The sequence below is a fragment of the Prionailurus bengalensis genome, chromosome B3 (genome assembly GCF_016509475.1).
Source record: "Prionailurus bengalensis isolate Pbe53 chromosome B3, Fcat_Pben_1.1_paternal_pri, whole genome shotgun sequence".
In the NCBI taxonomy this organism is placed as follows: domain Eukaryota; kingdom Metazoa; phylum Chordata; class Mammalia; order Carnivora; family Felidae; genus Prionailurus; species Prionailurus bengalensis.
In genome coordinates, this window is record NC_057355.1 from 31,574,797 (window position 1) to 31,592,448 (window position 17,652).

At 57.0% G+C, this 17,652-nt stretch overlaps 1 protein-coding gene across 1 annotated transcript; it reads right to left on the minus strand.

The window, feature by feature from the left end:
• Positions 1 to 598: 598 nt before the first annotated feature.
• On the minus strand, positions 599 to 13,622 carry LMAN1L (lectin, mannose binding 1 like). Its single transcript, XM_043555001.1, has 14 exons — positions 12,269 to 13,622; positions 9,292 to 9,446; positions 9,064 to 9,171; positions 8,914 to 8,972; positions 7,479 to 7,578; positions 6,964 to 7,084; positions 6,050 to 6,105; positions 5,316 to 5,448; positions 4,860 to 5,011; positions 4,140 to 4,198; positions 3,682 to 3,765; positions 2,706 to 2,829; positions 1,953 to 2,080; positions 599 to 884 (listed from the first exon to the last, which is right to left on the minus strand). Exons 1-14 carry the CDS (start codon positions 12,672 to 12,674, stop codon positions 755 to 757), a joined length of 1,815 nt encoding a protein of 604 aa, XP_043410936.1. The 5' UTR covers positions 12,675 to 13,622; the 3' UTR covers positions 599 to 754.
• Positions 13,623 to 17,652: the final 4,030 nt, after the last annotated feature.

The window sequence follows — 17,652 nt, forward strand, 5'->3', positions numbered from 1 at the left end:
CGCTCCCCAGGGAAAGGGGCTGCACTGATGCGCGTCCAGAACCCTGCTTCCTACTCTCCCCCTACTTCCTCCTCTCCCAGGTCGCTGATAGCCGGGATTTCAGCTGGCAGATCCAAGTGGCAGCAAGGGGCAAAGATCCAGCCCTGGGCCCTACACCATCCTCCCCACCCCGCTGCCCCAGCAGCTGCCCGAAGAGCTGGACGCTGGGAAAGGGAGACCAGAAAGCGGGAATCCCAGTTATGTCTCCATGGGTTGCCTCAGAGTTCTCCCTCATATGCCGGCTCTGCTGACCCCTAGAGCCACAGGAAGTGGGGAGGGAGAGAGTTGTTCATGGTGATGCTGGCTGGGCTGGGCCAAGAGGGGCACCTGGAGATTCCACTCTTTGTTCTGGGGACAGAATTACCACAGTTGTGACTCCCTCTAGATCCACAGTCCAGGGCTCGAGGCCTGTGGGGTATCTGGTCTTTTGGCAATCAGACCAGTCCTTGATGTCCTTGCCCGCTTGGAGCCCACTCCCAGCTACCTATCCAGAGAAGGTGAAAGCCTTCAGAGAAATTAAGGTAAAGCCAGAAGGTAAATGAGCATATCGAACAAAACGTGGGGAGATGGAAATCACCTTTAATAAGATTGGAGCTACCCAAAAGCTAAGGTGTGGGCAGGAGCTGGGCACCCAGAAGGAGAAGTACGGGCCAAACCCTCACCCCCTGGACACCATCCACTTCCTGGGGAGATTCCTTCAGGGCTTTGAGGTGAGTCATGCGTGTATGCTGGAGGAGAGAGGCTGCCTCCTCAGAATCCCCAGGGCCCCAGGAATGCGTGGTGCAGGACACAGAGGAGGGCTGCCTGTGGACAAACAGTCCTGAAGGCTCTTGTCCAGCTCCTGCCTACTGCCAGGGAAAGGAGAAGAAAGTTACTTGGATCTCTTCCTTCAGGGCTCTTGAGACCAGGCTTCTACATTCACCTCTCTACCATCTCTCCATTACAGCCTCCCTTGTTCTAAGACCTTCTATGGCTCCCTTGCCCTGCCCCATCAGGACCAGACTCTTTCCTTGGCATTCAAGGCCTGTCTAGGTGGCTCCAGCCTTATGGCCACCATCGAACTCATACATAATGCATAAGCTTGTCATCATTTCCACTTGGTACCTTTGCTATTTTTACCTGGAGGCTGTCCCTCCTTCTATTCTGCTTTTAAAGCTCAGCACGCTTCACTCCTCCAGGAGCATCCCAGACCAAACTGATTCTTCTTGTCTTGACATTCCACCAATAAGGACTGTCAGTCCGATTTCTGAGCACCTTAGCACACTCACCATCTCTAAATGTTTCATTCATTCAACAAACACCTGTCAAGCAGAATTAGTGACCTCCTTTTTATTCTCTTTTAAATTCTCTTTTAAATTCTCCTTGCCCAGTTTCACAAACTGGTCCCACCTTTTGCTTTGACACTGAACTTGACAATTTTTCTCCAGAATATTGTGCTTTTTTTCATGCTTCCATGCCTTTTCTTATCCTGTTCCTCTGTATTGATGCCTTTACTTATCTTGTCAGGCTAGAAAACTCCTAGTTATCTTGACCCACATCCAATGTCCCTTCTAGTCAATTCCTTGATCTCCCTAAGCTGGGTCAAGTGCTTTTTTCCCATACTGTTACAGCCCCTGAGCTCCCTGCCATTATGGCACTGACCAGATAGGGTGTGACTATCAGTTACTCATCGGTTTCTCACATTAGCAAGTGAGTTTTGTGAGGGCAGGACTTAGATGGGACAAGCGGTTGAGCAGGCGGCCAGTAGAGCTTGTTGGAAAAATGGGTCCTAGCCTGGGTGCTGCTCCTTGCCCCTGGTAGACCAGGCATGTTACCCCTGGACCTCAGTGCCCCATGTCTCCAATCGAATGGCTATGACCCAGAATCAAGAGATGTCAAGTAGTATAGCATGTCTCAGTCATGGGAAGACCCACCTGAAGTGCACATAAGAGAAGAAGCCTATAGTCTGAATGAGGAGGAAGAACAAGAAGATGCTGGGCCGCAGGCACGAGGAGGCTCCTGGGGGTTGGCCAGGTGGGCGGCGGTTCTTGGCTGCCGCTTTCTGAAAGGGGACATTCTAAGGTCCTGGATCGGCTTCTTACCCAGAAGGAAAAAGGGGACCTGGAATCTGGGCCATGTGTGGGCTCTATTTCCCTCCCCCAGGCTTGGGGCACCCTGGTTCTCATCCAGGGAGCTTGGAGAGGAAGCTACTTCCCCAACCCTAGCTCCCCTGGCTCCATCTGTGGGGATGGCTGGGAAGGCCTGGGGCCAGGGATCACCAGGGGTCTGAAGGCTCTAGAGATGAGAAAGAAATAGAGTGAAAGACAAGGTGATGGTGAGGGCCAAGGTAGGAGCAAGATGGGCCAGGGACACAGGGAAGAGAAGGTTCCACCATCGATCTCTAGTACTGCCATTTCCCTTCTGGTCACTGAAGGGGTTGGACCAAATGGTCCCCAGGGCCCTGCTGCCATTGAGAGTCTGTGGGACTCTCCAGAGTGCAGAGAGGGCAGAGAGAAGGTGAGATCGGTATCACAGACACAGGCACAGATACAGGTGTGCCTGTCAGCAGTCCCGGGAGGGGAGTGCAAGGGCAGAAGGGGCCTGGGGACGCAGAAGTGCTGGAAGAAGGGGGCTGAGCCAGAACCTCAAGGATGGGGCCCCCATGGCACCCCTTCCTTCCCCCTTACCAGTGGGCCCCGAAGATCCTTCTGCAGGAGGCCCAGGATCTGGGCCAGCTCTGAGAAATGATGCTTGGTGCCCACAGGCAGATAGAAGAGCTGGGCTTTTGAGACCACGTGGGCAGCTGCATCCCTGGTGGGGGGTGGAAACCAAGGGAGATGACTCATTATCTCTTCTGGTTGCACCCAGGCCTCCTAACCATTTCTCACAATCCCTAATGGCAGCACCTGGTGGGAAACAGGCACCATCCATAAGGCTCCTTCTTAGGGGCTGGTCTTACCCCAAACCTTCTTCCTATATCCTCAGACAGCTTTGGCTCAGAGAAGGGTCTTCCTAACGTTGTCTGTTTCAACTCCAGGCTCCCTGGGCTTTGTTTTCCATCCCCAGGCCCCAGGGGATTTGGTTCCTCTCCCTCTTCCCATCTTCCCATCCCCAAGCATCTAGATGTGGGTGAGGGACCCAGAATCCAGCACCCAGCCTGAAGCTTCCCTGCTCTGTAGCATCAGGGTGACTTCCCTGTCCCCAGAGCCCCATGGGTAGCTCCCTGGGCTTGGCCTAGAGTGGGGTGCTGGGAGGCTGGAGGGGGGCAAAAAGAAGTCAGGGACTGCCCTCTTCAGCTCGGCCTGATCTTGGTTATGGTTCCTCCAAGAACGCCATCAAAATATCCCCTCATTCCAGGAGCTGTCCCTGAAGGAAGGCTCAGATTTACTAACTCTCCCTGGGGAGGGGGTTTGTGTCCCTCCCCAGGGAGAGTTACTTTTAAATTAGGATTTTCAAAACTTTAAACTTGATTCAATTAAATTCAGGTCAACTGGACAGACTTAACTCTGCCCCCGCCCCTCCCTGTGTGCCAGGCTTTGTGCTGGATCCTCAGGAAGTGAGGAAAGGAATAGGGGGCCAATGGAGGAACTTGAGGCTGAGTAAGTGGGTGGAGCCGGACTTCTCTGCCCCTCCCCCAGAACCCCTCCTCGCAGGTGCCCTTACCTCATCTCTTGCAGGTCCTGGAGCAGAGACCTCTGTCCACGGAGCAGGGCGCTGACCTTGGCAGAATCCTGCAGCAGGGCCAGCCTGTTCTCCAGGGCCCAGGCCACAGCCCTTCTCTTCTCAGAGTCTACCTTCCCTAGGACACTGTAGCCCTCTTCCTTCTGGAACGCCTTACCACCTCACCTGGCCCTTCCTCAGTTTGGATATTATCTGACACGTTGAGTTTATCCCCTGTGCATCTGGGCTTCTGGATTCCCCCTCTTCTCAAATCCCTCCTCCTGAGGGTCATGGGCTTCCTCCCCCTTTCAGAAGTGGCTCTGCCCTTAAAGGAGGCAGAGGCCCAGTCCAGTCTTCTACCTACCGCCCCCCTCTCCCCGACCCCAACCGCAGGGCACAGTCCAGGATGGGGCCAGTGCCGAGCAACTCTCAATGCTTAGGCCTCTGTCTCGGTGAGTGGCCTGGAGAAGCGGCTGCCCCTCTCAGGGGTGGAGAGAATCTGGCAGCAAGAGTTCTGGGCCTGGAAGTAGGATCATAGAGGCCTAGCCTTGGAGTGTGGCCCCGTCCCCACCCCCCCACTCCAGCAGCCCAGCCTCAGCTGCTCTGGCCTGAGGACACAAGATGCCAGAACTCAGCAAAGCCCACAGGAGCCGCCGGCTTCTTCTGCCTGGCATCTAACAGCTTGACTGAGTTCAGCTCTCGGGCCCCAGGCTGGGCGGGCCACGGGGCATGACTGGAAGAGAAGCCAGGATGGCAGTGGAGATAAAAACGAGGATTCTGGTGCGTCTGAGCATTAAGCAAGCCGTATGGGAACCAAATCACGTGGAGCTACATGCAAATTAGCACCCAGTCTATTTCTGGCGCTTGTCTACAGACCCGTGTCCAAATACCTGGCATCTCCTCTCCCCAGCCCCGGCCGCGTGGATCCGTGGGCATTTGCTCGTGCAGGGCTACCCTCCTGTATGCTCCCCCGCCTGGCAGGTCTACCCCCTCCTGCAACCTGCAGCACTGCACCCCTGCCCTCCTTTCCCTCCAGACCTTGGGGGAGACTAGATCCTAAGTACAGTGCTTGCTCCTCTTTCTGGACAGAGGGAGCTCACCGGTGCCAGGAACCCAGTGGCTAGGGAGCTTGCTTTTCCAGGCCTGCAGGCAGGGCCTTGGGTGCCCAAGGGGCCACTCACCCAGGCTCCTTCAGGCCTGGCATGGCCTGGGGTCCCCAGGTGCTTCTTCCACTGCCTCTCGGCCTGGGCCAACTGTCTGGAGAGACCCTGGAGAGCCTGCAGGATCTGGCGGTGTCTGCCCAGTGTCTCTTCCAGGCCAAGGATCCTTTTTCCTGGAGATTGGGGCAGAGCTGGGCCTGGTAGCCCACTGCAGTGGGGTAGCAGATCCTATCTTTTGGGGCTTATTGGAGATGAGGGGCAGAAAGACATGGCTTCTGCCTCTAGCTCGCCCCCAGAAAGTTGTGTCTAGGTGGTGGGGTGGGGATCGAACAGAGCCTGGGCCCCGGGGTCTGCTAGATATGGCCTCCTCGAACCTTCGTCTCCCGATTGGCTAAAGCACCCCTGATTCCAAGGGAAGAGGATCCTGTGATGCTCAAATGGACCCCTACTTCCCCTGCCTGCTTCCTGGGTCCCTACCCTCTTCTTGGACTTCGGAGCTCAGCTTTGGGATCACATCCTCCCTGGCACCCAGGGCCAGCCTTGCCCGAAGCCCTTCCAGCTGCTTCACCAGCCGGAGCTGCTCCATCTCCAGAAAGAGCGGTGGGGGAGGCTGGAGGAAGAAGACCAAACTCAGGCCTGAGACCCCTGGGAGAGCTGTGGGTGAGGGGAGCCTTCCCACGGGGCCTCCACAAGTCCAGTCCCGCTCCCGGACCAAACACGCATCCCACCCAGGGAAGAAGCACCCCGGCCACCAAGCCCTGTGGTTTCAGGCTCTGCTGCTGCCGATCCCCCACGCTTATGTCTCCAGCTGCCGCCCAGGCCCCAGCGGCTCGCCCAGGACTCAGACCTTTGTGCTGCTCCTCCACTCAGCTACTCTCTCTGCCCTTTCAAGCTCATGCCTTCCAGGTGGCTTTTCCTGCTCCCCTGGCTGGTCAGGACCCGTTCTCTGTGTTCCCACAGCCCCCTGACGGCCTGGGAGGTGCTTCAGGAACGGGGCCTAGCTCTAGGTCACCTCTGGCCCCCCGCACTGCCCAGCACAAGGCCTGGTCTGAGCAACTCAGAGAGAGAGAAAGAGAGGGAGAGATCAGTAGAGATAGCGGCTCGAATGACAGGGCTGAATACACCATGACATAGAAGCATCTGGGGCAGGAAGGGGTCCCTGGACTGTCTCCCCCAGCAATCCCTGAAGGCTGACCCAGGGGTGGCATCACCTTTGGATCCGGCTCACTCAGACTGAAGGTCAGGAAGGACAGGATGTCATGGTCATCTGGAAGGGGGGGCAGAGAAGGGAAGGTAAGACCCCCGCCCTTGCCCAGCAGCCCACTCACTCAGCCCTCACCCCCCGCCCCCCCCCCCCCGTCCCCCTGCCCGGCTCTATTATATTCCAGGCAGGCAGGAGATCTGGGTGACTCTGGGCCTCTCTAACCTTCGTCTTGCTCACTTCATGGGAAAGGTGTGAGGGGCAGACAAGCAGATGGGTGGACTGTGAGGGTTGACCCGCACGCAGAGCCAAGGGTGGGCCCACACTGAGTGGGAAAACTGGACGGTCCTGGGCTACAGCCATGGCAACAGGATGAGTGACACCCTCAGGCCCCAGAGTGGCAGAAGCAACCATAGGACGGCCACCTCCTCAGCATGGCTCTGAGACCGTGTCACTTTCCTCCTTGGAAACCTTCCACTGCTCCCTAGTGCTCAGAGTCTAAAGACTAAAGTCCGAGCCTTCAAGAACTCCCACCTTCAGACTGCACCCTGCTTGCCAGCTGTGGGTCCCTCCGTGGACTCTTCATTATGTTACACCCCTTTGCGGTGGAACAATTTCCTCAATGTCCTCATGGCTGTCCCTCTTCTACTTGCCCCACAGCTCCCAGCTTGGGGCACTTATGGGGCCATCACTGGAATAAAAGCTTCTTGTGCTTTATCCTATTTGAGACTTTCAGCAACTCTGCAAGGCAGACATGACCTTGCCCCGACGGTAACAGAGGCCCAGAGAGGGCTCATGACTTGCCCAGACCACACAGAGAGGAAGTGGCTGGCCCCACACCCAGAGCTCTTTAGAAGGTGTGCTCAGGGTGTTTCATTAGGTACCATTCCTCTGCTCTCACCTGCTCGGAAGGAAGGCCCTCACCTGCCAGGGTGCCAGTGGCTGCCGAGACCCCAAAGAAACCTCCAGGAGCCAAAAGCAGTGGACCCACGTCAACACAGACCTCATCTAAGTCGTTGGGAGTGAGGCCACTGTTCAAGGACACCTGAGGGGCACAGAGGAGTGAGCCTCTCGCGGTTGGAACCCCCCACCTCTCCCCTGACCCCGGCAGCGGGTTGTCATCCCCACCTTTGATTCACTGGCTTCCCTGGGTTCTAAAGGTGGGCAAGCGGCCACCCAGCTTGGTGTCAGCATGGCATGGAGGGGCACGCTTGCCTGGTCTCACGCTAGCCCTCGTCAGTATGTGCTCTGGGATTAGGAGTCTGTGCAGGGAGGAGGGTCCCGTGTGGGTGCCACCTGTATGTGTCGGGCCCCTGTGTGGTGTCACAGGCATGGGTGTGTTGGGACCATGGGCACTCACATAGCAACTCCGTAGCTCTGAGTGCTATAGTTTGCATTCCCTGCCCAGAGAATCTGAGAAAGCAGGAAGGGCTACTCACCCGCAGCCTCTGCCCCCAGTAGGTGATCCGAACTCTGAGGGGGTTCGGCAGGTTGCGGAAGTCCTGGCGGCAGGAGCCCAGCACCCCACTGGCTGCATCCCTGTGGGCACTTGGAGTTCAGCCAGGCCACACAGGACGCAAGGCCTGGACAGTGGGGGTCGTCCCAGGGGCCTTTCTGCCCAGGCCTACAGCACGCCCCCACCCCCCCCGCCCCACGGGTCACCCGGGATGGAACGTGTCCCTGTTGTCTAGCATGAGTCTCCCTTGCTTCTTTAGCAGGAGAGAGGGGAGCTGGAAAGCAAGCCTTGCCTGGCAGAAGACGCCAGGGCCTTCCTGTGACTCTTCCCTAGGGGGACAGAGCCTGGAGCAGCACTGGAGCTCTGCCCTCAACCCCCCAGGCCCACCACCTCCCCCACTGTCACCCCCCCCCCCCCAGACTCCTCGTTCCCCTGTGCCTCTGGGGAGGGCTTCTCTTTCCTCTTTTTTCTGCCAGGCTCAGACTGCAGCAGACAGACTCAGGACAGAGGATGAGAGCCGCGTTCTGTGGGCCCGAGAGGTCCCAGGTTTCTCTGGGCACACAGACAGCGCTTCCACCTGCGGCTAAGAGGGAGGCCTCACAGAGCAGGGAGAAGTCAGCTCTGTGATTTGCACTCTAACTGTGTGACCTTGGGCAAATGACCACATCTTTCCAAACCCGAGCTCCCCCGTCTTTAAAATGAGGATAATAATTGGAACTAGCTCATAACATTGTTATGAGGGTTAGCTAAGACAATGAATGTAAAGTGCTTGGCGCTGTGCCCCGCAGACAGGTAAGCTCTACTTCCATAAATGCTAGCAATTATTCTAATTGTTATGAGCTAAGGGATGCGTGCTGGGAGACACTGACGACAGGCCTGGGTGGGATGGGAAGCCTCGTCATCGTCATCGGGGAGAAAGGGAAGGCTCTGGCAGGCAGGCGGCTGGCTCAGGGGAAGGGCAGGGACCATCTGACCTCAAAGCTCAGCTCTGCCAATGGCTGTGTGACCTTGGGCCATTCACTCCACCTCTCTGGGCCTCAATGCCCTCACCTGTAGTTGGGGACTAATGATCTCCCCTTCTCAAGAGTGTTGCTGATCAGATGAGACGGTGTGAGTGGCAACACTCAGTGCAGGCTACGCCCTGTGTCGTTTCATGTCCTGCCCCCCAACCTGGGGTGTTAGGTTGAATGAATTGAGGACTCAGTGGGGCAGTTCCTGGGAAGAGCACGCAGACTCTGGTCCCTGTCCTAGAGGAGGCACAGCTGGGACAAGCGAGAGGCGGTTCCAGGGCAGCAGCCATCAGCTCAGATGAGTCCCCGTCAGAGGCTGGGGCAGGGGCTTGTGTACACAGTGTGGGTCACCGCTGAGGCCCTTGGGGCCCAGGAATGGGGTAGGGGTGTGTCCGGACAGGCCCTTACCCACGCGGCTCGTAGCGAGTGTGCACATCACTGGCCAGTACACGGATGATGGGGCTGTTCTGCATGGGAGGTGACGAGCAACCTGAGCCATGGGCACGGGGTGGAGGAGGAGGGGGAAGAGGGGGAGGGGGACAGGAGATCACTACTCACCTGGGTATCCTCGGTGGAGGAGTCGAAGAGGATCCCGATGCCGTCCCACGAGGCCAGCCCCTCCAGGACAGAGCCTACTTGGCCCCTGCCCCTGGTGTACCACACGGCCTGTGGGTCCCCAGCTGCTCAGCCCGGGGAGGGGGGGCCTGCAGGACACTGAACCTCGGGCTCACCACCCACCTCCCTGACTCACCCCCTCTGCCGAGTGTGGTTTGGGGGGCCACTCACCATGCCCTGGGCTCCCCGCCGCCCTGGCCCGGTCACCCTCATCTGCACATGCACCTCCCAGGCAGAGAAGGGGACAGGGGCCCTGCTCCACACGGCGCCGCTGCGGTTCCGCATGGATGGGGCCAGCCGCACTGCCTCCAGGCCCAGTATGGCATCTGTGGACGGGGGCAGCTCAGGACCAGGGCCCCACCATCCCCTACGTCCCCAGCAGTCTCACTCACTGGCCTGGGCTGGGCTCTGGGGTAGGAAGGAAGTAACATCAAGGCTTGCCATTAAGAGGTGGGCAGTCAGACGCAGAAGTGGGACACGGAGCCCAGCAGGGCTGGCAGGGCCTTTGCCAGGGGGCGGATGCCTTCTCACATAAGCCTCACCACAAATCCGTGCCGCCTGCTTTTCTAAGACCCCACCTGACACATGAGGAAACTGAGGCTCAGAGAAGTTAAGGAACTGAGTGGATTGGAACTCAGCTCCATCTGATTCCATAGCTTTGAATGGCACGGGTCCACTTCCATGTGGAGGTTTTTTTTTTTTGTTTTGTTTCGTTAAAAAAAATTTTTTTTTTTACCTTTATTTATTTTTGAGAGACAGAGAGACAGAGCCCAAGTGGGGAGGGGCAGAGAGAGAAGGAGATAGAATCCAAAGCAGGCCCCAGGCTCTGAACTGTCAGCACAGAGCCCGACACGGGGCTCAAACTCACGGACCGTGAGATCATGACCTGAGCCGAGGTTGGACGCTCAACCGACTGAAGCACCCAGGTGCCCCACATATGGAGTTTTTTTTTGATAAATACAGTACAATAGTGTAAACGTATTTTCTCTTTCTTAGGATTTTCTTAATAACACTTTCCTTTCTTCTCCGGCTTACTTTATACCGAATATAATACATACAACATAAAAAAAAAAACAAAAAACGTGTTACTCGACGGTCTATGTTATTGGTAAGGCTTTGGTCGACAGCAGGTTGTTGGTTAAGCTCTGGGGGAGCCAGGTTATTATTATGCTCGAATTTTCCACTGTGTGTGGGGTCGGCACCCCTAACCCCTGCGTTGTTCGGGTGTCAGCTGTAACACGTTTCTCCAACAAGAGACATTTGCGTCCACCCCTTTCTGTTTCTCAGGGGAGGAAACAGGCCCCGTGAGGGAAAAGGACACGCCCGAGGCCACCAGACACAGGAGAGTACTTTGCGAGAACAACCACGTTGGGGTTTAGGACTCCAGGCTGTGGAAGCATGGAGAGACTCCAGTGTGGCCCATTGAGGCGGGGGCGCGGGGTGGGGCTCCGGGTGCAGGTCCCCAGGGGGCATTCCAAGGTGAGGAAAGCCTGAAAGCAAAGGTGACGACTGGCTGACAGGACTGTGAGGAAAGGGAGTGTGTGTGAGAGAGAATTCACAGAAGCCGGGGGTGGGGGAGGCGAAGGAAAGGGGAGAGAAACTGAGGCAGGTTTGGCAGGAATCAGAGGGGAGATCAGAGGCTTCACCCCAGCTGGCTCCCCACCCCTCTGGTGCCAGCCTGGAACCTGGCCCAAGGCCCAGTCCCTGCCAGGACTTTCCGGAGACTGCTAATCCAGGCTGTTTGCTCAGCAAAGGCCAGGGTTGGGGGCAGGGAGGCTCGGAGGCTGCAAGGCCAGGAGTCCTGGGAGGCCTTAGAAGCCACCACTGCCTCCGAAGTGACTAATGGGAGGCAAGGATTGCCCACTGTCTACTACACTTACGCATTCAGCTCTATGTGGATCGTTCATGAGGCCTCACCCCAAAGTGTGGGCTCCCTGAGTCTGACTCAGCCCTGTGTCTCTGGCCTGGGCACAGAGGGGCATGGTGGTAGAATTCTGGCAAAAGGATGAGTGAATGAGTGAGTGAAGGAATGAATGAATGGACGGCAAGCATATCACTGCGTGATCTTGGAGAACGTGCCTCTGCTCCCCGCTGTGGTCTGTGACACGCCAGACTTGACAAGGCCCCCGGCAGTGAGTGCTGTACAGGCCCTGCCATCCTAGGCTTGAGGCAGGGCCTGGCTTGGTGCTGTGAGAATCAGCCCCTTCCTTTGTTTACCTCCTGTGCCTCTGTGAGGGAAGATTGGGCCAAGACCCAATCAGAAATCATGCCGTTCTCAGAACTTACATCTCACAGACACAGAAACACATAACGAATCTGCTTTCTCTTTTTGTTTTGCCCGCTAGGTGGCTCTGAACCAGATCCATGGCCCAACTCTGAAGGGTGGGCAGACCTCACAGCATATTTTGGCCACAAGCCCTGTTCCTGGATTCATTTCATGCCTCCGGTCCTAACCCTAAGTCTCATTCTTCTTGCTCATTCCTAATTTAAGCTCCTCTCTACTGCATAGGTCCTTGTAAGTCCTCAAAAATCCTTAATGAACAAGATCAAGTAGAAGACAGACTCCTTGTAGGTCTGGGTTTGGAAGTTCCTGAAGTTAAGATGCTCTCGTGCCCGCTTCCACCCAGCACACACACAGGGCAGAGCTGGTGCCCTCTCTGGCAAAGCAGCTGGCCACGAGGGTGCCTCCCTTCGGGCAGTCCCCCCGTTCTCGTGGACAGCCGCAGGCCCGGCAGCAAGGAGCAGGGAGAAGGGAGGTTGGTGCTGGTCCCAGCTGCCTTGTGTCTGCGTGTCTGGGACTCAGCATGTGAGCATGTGTGTGTTTACGGGTCCAAGGGGCAGAGGAAGGAGAGGGGGTCCAAGGAGAGGCAAAAGGAAAAGAGAGAAATCCTAGGGCAGAGAACGAGAGAGGCAGAGAGGAGAAACGGAGACTGGTAGATGGGGTGGGATTGTGGTGGGTGGAACGGGAGACAAGCCTGGGAGGGGTCCCGGGGCGAAGGTCCTGCCTGCCCCAGGCCTGGCCCCGTCTTGGGCAGAGGCTGGCACCGGCAGGCCCACTCTTCCCCAAGTCACAGCCACCCAGAGCTGGGCAGCACCTCCAGCACTATGAGGGACCCTGGGCATGGCTGGTCCCCACCCCACCCCTCACCTCCATGATGGCTCCAGAAGGGTATTCCAGCCCCAGGCAACGCCAGTCTTGGTCCTTTGAAGCTGAGCTTATACTCAAACCTTCTCTGAGGAGGACTGGCCCCCACGGGGTTGTGGGGGCCCACGAGCAGGAGGAGGAGAAGGCAGAACAAGGGATCAGGGCCCCTGATCACCAGCATTGTGAAGGGAACTGGTGTCTGGGCCCCTGAGTGGAGCCGCAGCTGGGAGGCCAGGGGAGGGGCCCTGGGGACGGGGCCAGGTGGGGAGGAGCTGGTTTCTGTTGGCACTCCCCTCTCTCCCTTCAGCCCCAACAGACATCCTGTTCCTTCTAGGCCTGACCTCAGGCCCAGCCCCTTCCTCATCTCCAGCCTGACCCCTGACCTGTCGCCCACCTGGCTCTGCCCCATTCCTGGGCCCTGGCCATCTTTCCACCTCTCTTCAGCTCCGGCAGCCGTAAGGTCTCAGGGATCATGAGGACAGGCCCCAGCCCTCAGCAGCCCTGGCCTCTCCCCTTGCTCAGGACGGGCCTCCACATCCTGCCTCCTTCCCGCAGCTAGGTGCCCCGACTATCTGGTCATCATCCTGCCAACCCCGGACTTCCCCGTCCTGCTCGCTCCGCTGTGGTGCCCAGCTCTGTCCCACATTCCCAAACACACATGCCTCCGGGCAGCCCGGTTTCCTCAACACGCAAATGACACGAAGAGAAGAAAGGGAGTCTTAACAGACAGAGCAAATAAATGCCATGTGTGGACTTGTTTGGAGCCTAATTTTAACCCACCAACTGGGGGTGGGGGGGGAACGAGACTGTTGGGGAATCCGAACAATGAATGCTTGATTAAATTAAGGAATTATTGTTAAAGATTTTAGGCGTGATAATGGTATTGTGGTCACGGTTTTTAAAAAAGCGTTTTGTCTCTTAGAGAAACGTACCAAAGCTGTACAAACGAAGTGATAAAATGTCTAGGGTTTGCTTCCAAGTGTCCCAGAGTTTGGGGGCAGCGGGGTGTGGAGGGCACAGGACTGGTCTGGAGCTACTATTCACGTGGGATGGTGAGGATGTGGGGGTTCATTACAGTCTTATCCCTACTGCATATGTTTATGTGATTATATCCATACTAAATGCTTTTAAAAAGAAATCCTGTATTTCAAATCTTTTCACGCCAATAAATGTTCATTTTCCTGAGTGGCCCGTTTGCCAAGAATTCTGGCTAGCTGAAGTTTTACTGTACTTTGTAAGTTCCCAGTAGGATGGAGTCACCGAAGCTCTACCAATTAATTAAAATCAAGGCTGTAAATGGAAAATTTTAGGACATGCTAAAGGCAAACCTTCATTTCTCAACAGTAAGTAAGCCCTCAGCCGCCTCCCCCCGCTCGCCCCTCACCTCCATGGCCATGCTGCGGAAAGGCAGGCCCCAGTCTGGTCCCACTCCCTCGCCTGTCACTCAGTCCCCTTCTGGCTCCAGCCCCCACTGCCCTATGAAAACCACTCCAGCAGGCCTGACGGTGACCCTGTTCTTTATTTCTAGTGCATACTTCTCAACCTGTCTCTGCAATGAGGGATGACGTGAACATCTGCTTCCTTGTCTCCCCTCCCCTGTGCTCTGAGAAGCCTCCTCGTGCCCCGCAGGACTCCCCTACCTCTGACGGCCCCCTTAGCTGCTCCTTTGCCACTGCTCTTCCTTCCCGGCCCCACACACCGGGGCTCCCTGTGTTTGCACCTCTCTTCACTCTCCACGTGCTCCCTGGCCAAGTTCACCTGCGTCCATGGCTTCTAGCCATGGATCCCCAAACCTCTTACAGTCAACCCGGCTTCTCCCAGAGCCTCAGGCCTGAATGAATGTCTAACTCTGCAGGGGACCTCTCTGCTTGGATGTCACAAAGGCCCCCAGACAACATGTCCAAATGAAACTCGTGTTCTCCAGCCTCTGGCCCATCCTGGTCCAGGGCTAGGGTCTCATGGATGGCAACCCCCACCTTGTCAAGCCTGAGCAAGCTCTTCAATTTGTTTTTGCTACTCTTATATTGCCTTACCTGATCCTCTAATCCCCAAGCCTTTTCTTTATCTGTACAATGGGGCCCCGAGAGTCGACTGGAGGGGTACGCGAGACGATATGTCTAATGTGCTTAGAACACAGGGCCTGGCAGACACTGAGCACTCAGCTCAGTAAAACGTCAGCTGTGTTCACCTTCCTTCCACCTCCTATGGCTTCCCCAGTCCAGGCCACCACCAGTCCCCTCCTGCCTGGCCACCATAGCCTCCTCGCTGTCTCCCTGTCCCCCCTCTGGACGCTCCCACCCCCAGGGCCAGATTATAACCAGAATTATTTTTCTAAAATGCAGATCTGACCACACCACTCCTTGCTTGTCCCTGAACACAATTGCTCCTGGCCACCTTTGTATGAAGTTAAATTCATGGGGCCTGCAAAGCCAGGTGGGCCTGGGCCCTGTTCTCTCTCCAGACTTACTTCCTCCCAAAAGACCCTCATTGGCTCCTTGGGCCCAGCCACGCTGAAGCACGTCATCTGGCCAGGGCACCTCAGCACCTTGGCCTGGGCAGTGCCCCTCATTTGCCAGAAACACCTCATTCTCTGTCCCTGCCTGACCTCTGCATGTCTGAGAAGCCACCTAACGCCTCTCGCCTCCTCCACCTCACCAGACCTCTGGGCACCAAGTTGAGCCTGAGTGGGATCCCTATTAGTCACGAACAACTTGAGGGTAAGAACTCCATTTTGCCCATCTATGATACGCCAGCGTCCAGCACAGAGCGGAAGAGAATGATGGGAGAAAAGAAAGGAGGGAACAAAAAAGCCATACACCAAGAGAGAGAAAGGAAGTAAGGAAGGGATGGGGAGGACTCATACCACCAGGCGGAAAGCTTGGGAGCACCTGGCTACCTGGGCCTGCGTTCCCGCAGCCCATCATCTGCTAGACACTGCCCCTTCCTGCCCCTCCCTGCTTCCTGCTCCTGATCCCGTGGCCCATTGCAGGTTTCTGAACCCGAGCCAACGGTCAAATGTGCCTCCAGTGAAGTCAGGTTGGGAGCTTGACATTGGCCGTGGTGAGAGTACGCCACGGGGATCAGCAAACTCCAAACCAGAACTCCCTGCCATGCCACCCGGGGTCTGATTATTATTGTCACCGGGGCGTCGCCCATGGGTCCCTCTGTCCTTCATCAGGACAAGGGCTCCCATTGCAGGCACACGCCCTTGTGCTCTAAGGAAGGCTCCCCTTCGATCATCACCATCCCTGCACCTCTATCTTCTCTGTCTGCTCAGCACATGGGTGCGGCCAGAAGGTAAATGTCATTTCTTTTGGCATCGGATCTGCCCACGCCTCTGCCTCCTTCCAATCTTCTGCCTCATCCTCTTTCCTCTTCTTACAGCTGGATCTCCCAAAACTGGCGACCTTCCCACATCGATTGCACCCTCCTCTAGTGAGGCCTCAAATCTGCACCCCTGCAAACTCAGGTTTTGCTGAAGTCACCGGCAACCTCCTCATGGCTAACGCCTGCAGTGGGCTCCAGTCTTCTGGGAAGAGGGGACCTGCTGGCTTGTCGCTCACCTGTCACAGGGCACTCTGCTGCCTTCCTCTCTGTATCTGGCCTGGTCAGCCTCCTCTCCTAGGCCTTTGAATGTTAAGCGCTCCCCCAGGCATGGTCCTGGGACCTCTCCTCTTCTGCACGTCCTCCCACAGTGACCTCCTCCTTGTCCATGGCTTTAGATCCAAGCCACACGCTGATAACTCTCAGATTCCCCTCTCCAGCCTCTGGGTTCCAACAACTTGCTCATTGCCTCTTGGCAGTTCACAGGCACGCCTGAAACTCAGCACATCCTGAACAGAACTCAAGATGTTTCCTCCAGAAGAGGAGTCTCCTGGTGCACCCCCCACCGCCAGCCATCCTGCCTATCAGGGGTCACAGTGGCTCCTCTCCCTCCTTCGCCTACATTACGAATCCATTGGCAAGTTCGTTCAGTTTTCCCTTATATCCCTCTGGAGGCCATCCACTCCCACCGTCCTCTCCTACACTGATCAGTCCTCACTCTGCTCCCAGGAGCTCAGAACTGTCACGGGCTCCCCGTGGCTCTCAGTGTGACAAAAGCCAAACCCTTGCCCCAGCCTCCCTGTCCACCTCAAGGCTCACCGCCCATCTTCACCATCTTCCCGGAGGCCTCAGAACAAGCTGTCCTGCCTCCTGTCCCAGCCTCTCTTCCTGGAATGCTGCTGCCCACCCCCCCTACCCCCCCACCTCCTGATCATCCTTCTGATCTCAGCTTACGTGCTGCCCCTTCCGGGAAGCCCTTCCTGACCTACAGACAAGATCTGACCCCCACGTTATACATGTCTTTTTCCATAGCACGCTATCAGTTTGTAGTTGTCTGAGTGATTGTCTTCCCAACTGGAAACTCCACCAGGTCTATTTTGCTCATTGCTGCATCCCAGTCCTGGCACAAAGCAGGTATTCAAATGTCACCGAACGAATGGTCTGGTCTTAGAAAAACGAGCCTCGCAGTGTGCAGAAGGGACGGACTGGGGGAGGTGAGGAGGCTCCTGCTCTGGGCTGGAGGGCAGCGGTGGGGGCAGACACTGGCGGCTGGGCTGCAGGGGGCTGAGGAGCAGACACAAGGCACACTACAAAGTCAGAACTCCCTGGATTTCAGGTCCTGCTGGCTGGGACAGGGCTGAGACAGGGTCAGAGCCTCAGCTGCCAGTCTCAGGGAATGAAATGAGCCTCCCCCAACCATTATAGCTTCCGCACTGACCACAGCACCCAGGGAACCTGAGTAAAGGGAGGAAATACGGTGGCTGGTGCTCACTCTCCATCTGTGGTCCCCCAGGTGGGGTGGGGAAGCCCCCCCCCCCAACCTCTGTATCCTCAAGCACGGGGCTGGGCACACATGAGGGGACAGGGCAGCACTATTACATCGTAGGTGAGTCGTGAGAACCACCGGCAGCTCAGAGCCTCCCCCTCCCTCCCTCTCCAGGGTCAGGGGACATTTGATGCAGGAGACAACGTATGTTGCCTCCTACCAGGGGGACCCCACTTCCATCCAGTCAGGCTCGGCTTCCGCCCTCCTTGTGCTTGAACAACGTGGCAGCCGAGGTGGCTGGGACCCTCAGACCTTACCCTGTGGACCGGGTCCCAGCAGGACGGTGGGGGAGGGCGGGTGGCGACAGCTCCCCCACGGCAGACACAGGACACTCGCTCGTGCAGCTGACACAAAGCGGCGGCTACATCTCCCGGCCGTGCTCCCCACCCCCCTCCACTCCCAGGGCAAGCACAGCCCCGCTCACAGAGACAGGGGGATGGACAAGATGGCACGGGGACAGGGGGCCGGGCGGGACGGGCAGGCTCGGCGGAGGAAGCGCCGAGGCCGGGCAGCGGAG